Consider the following 6,286-nt stretch of genomic DNA (forward strand, 5'->3'; position numbering starts at 1 on the left):
TCTCCTCTCACTCCAGGTGAGTGCCTGCCGCCCCGCTGCCCACACCTGCGAGGTCACCTGGGCCCCGGGCCCCTCACCTGGGGAATCACCTAGGCCCCGTGCCTCCCCTGTGGGGTGGGGTGGGGTGAGGCCTGAAAAAGGAGCAGGGTGCAGGTGAGATATGTCTCGAATTGTGAGATTTGCACACGAACAAGCCATGTGTTTGTGCTCACTCCTGCCCACCAATGAGAGCAAGACCAGGCATGTTCCCGAGCTCACAGCCACACGCTCACGCCTGTCCGCCTCTGAGAGCAGCGGGAAGCAGGGACGTGTCAGAGCGCCCGACCCCCCCGGGCTAAGGATGCTCCAGTGCAAGCTGCGTGCCTGGGGCAGGAGGATGCTGCAGGCACGCAGGGGACATGGAACAGGAAAACAGGCCGCAGACATAAACAGAGGCTTCTGCAGCGGGCGGCTGTGAGCCTGGGGACGAGCCAGCACCACTGAACTCCGGTTGCATGGCACCTTTTGTCTGTTCTCTCCTCAGCGGCTCACACCACTCAGGCAGCCCTTCCGCTCACTGTTCCAAAAGCACCGGGTCCCTGGACACGTCCAAAGTCTACATCGTGGCTCACAGCGGCGGCCCGCCGGTGCCCGGGTCCATGTCCAAGGCCTACCACCGCCAAGGGGCAGTGAGCAAGTACGTCATCGGCTGGAAGAAGTCGGAAGGCAGCCCCCCGCCCGAGGAGGCCGAGGTGCCTGAGTGTCCAGGGTAAGGTGGCCGCGGGTCCCCTCCAGGCAGCCGGGGCTGAGCGCTTGTATCCCCCCAACAGAATGTATTTTCTAAAAAAAGAATAATCTAGCCCGAGCGGCGTGGCTCAGTGGTTGAGCATCGACCTAGGAACCAGGAGGTCCCGGTTCGATTCCTGGTCAGGGCACATGCCCAGTTTCAGGCTCGATCCTCAGTGTGGGGCCTGCAGGAGGCAGCCCATCAGTGACGCTCTCTCATCATTGACGTTTCCATCTCTCCCTCTCCCTTCCTCTCTGAAATCAATAAAAATATATTTAAAAAAATAAAAAAGAACAATCTAGAAACATCTTTGTAAAACTCTCTAAATGTCGGCATTTATATTTCTCTTTAAAAGTCTTCTCTTTCCTTGATTTTTACATATAAATTTAAAAGCAATCCCTGCTCTCTGTACTTCTAGTCAAAAAGCTGCCCGCAGTGGAGGCGTCTCGATGATATGCTGTCGGTGGCATCAGCATCGACTCTGGGAATAAACAAGTTCAAGGACAATTTGAGTTCCCACAGAATCCAAGTGCGTTCGTTAGAGTTGCTGTTCACGTGACCCAGTTTCAGCAGGACTGTGACTTCCCTTCAGTGGTTAGGTTTGGGGGGGAGGGAAGGAGGACTGTTCATCTATAGTCCTGCACATGCACACGCACACACGCGTGCGCACACACATGAACACACATGAACAAACACGTGCATGTGCATACCCCAGACCGGGGCCCTCTGGAGCATCCGCCATGCTCACCTCTAGTCATGGCCACAAAGTAGGCCCTGGGGGCATGTTTACTGTCACATCACCTGGCAGTTTTAGTAAAATTACTAATTTAGCAGGAGAGGCTATTGATTTTCATGCCAGCATGAAGGAAAACTAGAATAGCGCATTTTATTAGGAGTTACAGTTGACCCTGGACAATATGGGTTTCAGCTGCGCATGTCCACTCTACACAGATGTTTTCAATAAATGTGTACCCTATCAGACACGTATTTTCTCTTACGATTTTTTTAGTAACATTTTCTTTTCCCTAACTTACTTTACTATAGGAAAACAATATGGAATACGTATAACATACAAAACCTATGTTACTTGACTAATTTAGTCAACAGCAGGCTATTAGTAAATTGGGGGCGGAGTCAAAAGTTATGCATGATTTTTGACTGCGTGGAGGGTCGACGCCCCTGACCCCTGTGCTGTTCAAGGGCCGCCAGTGTAGGTGTTAGATGTTCATGCGGCAGGTACTGGCGGCACCTGGGCCTGGTGCCTGGAGCGCCTCCCAGCGCCACGTCCCGGTCAGAAGCTGGGCGCTGCCCGGAAGCCTCATCATCACACCCCCGTGGGTCCCTCTGTGGCTTCGTGCAGAGCCCCCCAAGCCAGGGCGCGTCTTGTGGCCCCTTTCTCATGCCCTGCCATCCCCCAGGCCAACCACGTCTCCAAACACGTTTCAAACGTTTTAACGGCTGCTTTTCACACCGCTGTCTGCTCGCGTCCGTGTGGCTGGGGCTCCAGGATCCGAGGCTGCAGGACCCCCGAGCGCCTCGGAACCGAGCCAAAGCCTAGAGATTCCCAGAGGCATCACTGTTCCTTCCGAGCGAGTCTGTGAGTCTCTCATCGGATCATTTCCCAGGGAGCGGTCGCACTGACGGCGCCTCGCGTTGGAACTCCTCGTCCCCGTGGCACGACCCTGGCCTCCCGGAGCGATGTCTCCGGTCCTGGGGCTGACGGTCGCCTCGCTGACCCCGTTCATTCACTCCGTCCGCAGGGGGTTGTGTTGCTCAGATTGCGTCTCCAGAGCAAACCTCTTCAAACGGACTTTCTCCCTGGAAAAGAGCTGAGGCAGTAACTCAGCCAGACAGCCTTTTGTTGCGCATAAATGCATTTTTATGTGCTGATAATGAAGGGAGACAGCTGCCTTAGTTATCCCGGCAGCTCTGCGGAATGGCTGGTGATAAAACCTGCTTGGCACGCGCCAGGATTGATTACTCCCAAACTCCGGGCTCCCTGGGCCCTCCCTGCGTCCCCGAGATCCGGGGTGTGGCCGGCTGGCTCGTGTTTCTGGGAAGCACAGGGGTGTGTGTCCTCCCAGGAGCACGAGGATCTCAGGTGAACGATTGAAACTGTGTTTTCTGACACAGATTAGGGAAGGAGAAGCGCAACCTTATTTTATTTTATTTTTAAACATTTTTATTTATTTTGGAGAGGAAAGGAGAGGGAGAGAGACATAGAAACATCAGTGATGAGAGAGAATCATCGATGGATTGGCTGCCTCCTGCACGCCCCACACAGGGGATGGAGCCCGCAACCTGGGCACGTGCCCTGACCGGGAAGCATAGGTCGATGCTCACCACTGAGCCACACCGGCCGGGCAGGGGAGGAGAAGCGCAGCCTTCCTGTAAAAGCTGGCTGCGTTTCTTCTCATTCGGGTCTTGGGGATGGGATTCGTCTCTGAATTATGCAGGAGTCTGACTGTGCAGTTGACTCCTTTCACACACAGACGGGGGGCGGGGGGGGTGCGGAGCTGGTGCAGCAGACGCCACGGGACTGAGCAGTCCAGGGCCGTGCGTGGTGCATGCGTAGTGGTTGAGTCTGCTTACGGGATATCCATTCTCACGCCCGCTGCGGGCGCTTTGCAGACGGCTGGGCACCGCTTCTCACGTCCTTCTCCTTTGTGCCCACAGGCTGTTCGCCGAGATGGAGCTCATGTCCCCGGCAGCTCAGCACCCAACAGCGGCGGGAGAAGCCGGCTCGGAGACTCAGCACGTTCTGTCGAAGGAGGACTTCGGCTGGCTCGTGTTTCTGGGAAGCACAGGGGTGTGTGTCCTCCCAGGAGCACGAGGATCTCAGGTGAACGATTGAAACTGTGTTTTCTGACACAGATTAGGGAAGGAGAAGCGCAACCTTATTTTATTTTATTTTTAAACATTTTTATTTATTTTGGAGAGGAAAGGAGAGGGAGAGAGACATAGAAACATCAGTGATGAGAGAGAATCATCGATGGATTGACTGCCTCCTGCACGCCCCACACAGGGGATGGAGCCCGCAACCTGGGCACGTGCCCTGACCGGGAAGCATAGGTCGATGCTCACCACTGAGCCACACCGGCCGGGCAGGGGAGGAGAAGCGCAGCCTTCCTGTAAAAGCTGGCTGCGTTTCTTCTCATTCGGGTCTTGGGGATGGGATTCGTCTCTGAATTATGCAGGAGTCTGACTGTGCAGTTGACTCCTTTCACACACAGACGGGGGGCGGGGGGGGTGCGGAGCTGGTGCAGCAGACGCCACGGGACTGAGCAGTCCAGGGCCGTGCGTGGTGCATGCGTAGTGGTTGAGTCTGCTTACGGGATATCCATTCTCACGCCCGCTGCGGGCGCTTTGCAGACCCCTGGGCACCGCTTCTCACGTCCTTCTCCTTTGCGCCCACAGGCTGTTCGCCGAGATGGAGCTCATGTCCCCGGCAGCTCAGCACCCAACAGCGGCGGGAGAAGCCGGCTCGGAGACTCAGCACGTTCTGTCGAAGGAGGACTTTGTGAAGCTGATGCTCCCCGACAGCCCCTTCGCAGAGGAGGGGAGGAGAAAGGTCAGCGGCTCTGGGGGGCTGAGTTTCTGGAAACGAAAGGGAACTCTACATTAGAGACTTGGGGATGCCCAGAGTGCCTCTGCGTGCGTTACCTCTCACCATCCTACCAGCCGCTCCGGGCACGGCTGGCCATTCCCCGTTTGCTCTGTCAGTGAGCAGAGCGAGCCTGGAGGCCGGGAAGGGCAGCTTCCCGCACGGACAGGCGGCCTGGAATCTGAGGGCCCGGCCTCAGATCCCGGCTCCGACAACCTCCGCTACGTGACTTCGTACCAGTGATTTTTAAAAATAACACATATTTTTATTGATTTCAGAGAGAAAGGGAGAGGGAGGGAGAGGTAGAAACATCAATGATGGGAAAGAATCATGGATCGGCTGCCTCCTGCACACCCTCTACTGGGGATCCAGCCTGCAACCCGGGCATGTGCCCTGACTGGGAATCGAACCCAGACCTCCTGGTTCACAGGTCAACGCTCAACCACTGAGCCATGCCGGCCGGGCTGAGCCTTTTCTTTCTAACTTGCGTCCAGTCGCTTATGCGGGGCCGTGAGCTGGTGCAGACTGCCGTAGGCAAAGTCCAGTCCCTTTTCTATTAATAGGCATGAACGTCTCCTTGACACGTGTGGGTTTTTCCTCTGAGGCAGACCACCTCCTTTTCATGGCGTAAATTTAACTCTAGTCGCACACATTCAGCCGGTGCCTCAGTGGGACGGACTGACAACAGAGGGGACACGTACAATAGGGGTATTTTTAGCCGCCTGGCTGCATTCACACGTGTCAGTAACATTTCTATATTTGTTTCATGCAAACATTCTGGCTCTTGCTGTTATTCATGTCAAAGGAGTGTGGGTCAGTGTGCTGAAGTAGCTGGAAATCCAGATTTTATTTTATTATTTTTTTAATTTTTTTTTTTTTAGTATTTGACTACTTGCTTCTTTAGGAAGGACTTCCCTTACCCTATCTGTGCTTTAATGCACAGTCATCGTAATGGTCCCTTTACCGCTGGTGATGATCGACGACTGAGATTAAGTTTTCAGCCACTGTGACTGTCTCCTGCAAGTGATACTATAAGGTGGACAGCGTAGCCTGTCCATTTCTCGTAGCTGTTGCGTGGCCTGGGAGGCGAGCGTTCACAATCAGTGTGTCACTGTTTAGATTAGATTGAGCCTCACCGGCCGCTGATTGGCACAGAATTGGCCTGATATCAACATGGAGTCGTTTCCGATTAGCATCAAGCCAAGCGTTCCGTGTGGGCTCGGATATCTTGCCTGAAATGACAGCCCCTCCACTCCCGAGGTCAGGGAGGGCCCATTTAGCGTTTCCGAGTGAGAAAGCTGTGCGTGTCTAACTCACGGCACTATCTCACAGAATGACTTCGTGCCAGTGGTTTTTTAAAAAAATATTTTTATTGATTTCAGAGAGGAAGGGAGAGGGAGAGAGATAGAAACATCCAAGATGAGAGAGAATCATCGATCAGCTGCCTCCTGCATGCCCTCAACCAGGGATCGAGCCCCCGGGCATATGCCCTTGACCGGGTTCGAACCCGGGACCCTTCAGTCCGCAGGCCGATGCTCTATCCACTGAGCCAAACTGGCTAGGGCTGTACCAGTGATTTTTAATAAATATATTTTTTTATTGATTTCAGGGAGGAAGGGAGAGGGAGAGAGAGAAACATCAATGGGTGAGAGAGAGTCATCGATCGGCTGCCTCCTGCACGCAAATCCCATAGAGCCCGGAGGCCTCCTGCCTTTGCCCCGGGGACCCACGTGCGGGGGGCGACCCCGGGCTGGCTCCGCGCTGTGACCCCACTTACTGTCCCCTCAGTCTGTGTTTCCAGCTGCCTGACGTCTGTGTCCTCCCGCCCTGTGTTTGAACCCTAGTTCTCCTTCTACGGGAACCTGTCCCCGCGCCGGTCGCTGTACCGCACCCTCTCGGACGAGAGCATGTGCGGC

General features: G+C 54.9%; 1 protein-coding gene across 1 annotated transcript in view; it reads left to right on the forward strand.

Moving 5' to 3' along the window:
• SIPA1L2 (signal-induced proliferation-associated 1 like 2) overlaps nucleotides 1-6,286 on the forward strand; it is a 64,656-nt gene that overhangs the window by 47,802 nt on the left and 10,568 nt on the right. The window contains 3 exon segments of the mRNA XM_014535922.1: nucleotides 318-748; nucleotides 4,184-4,337; nucleotides 6,215-6,284. Coding sequence (XP_014391408.1) covers nucleotides 318-748; nucleotides 4,184-4,337; nucleotides 6,215-6,284 — 655 coding nt within the window.

Source organism: Myotis brandtii, unplaced genomic scaffold (assembly GCF_000412655.1).
Source record: "Myotis brandtii unplaced genomic scaffold, ASM41265v1 scaffold1026, whole genome shotgun sequence".
Taxonomy (NCBI): domain Eukaryota; kingdom Metazoa; phylum Chordata; class Mammalia; order Chiroptera; family Vespertilionidae; genus Myotis; species Myotis brandtii.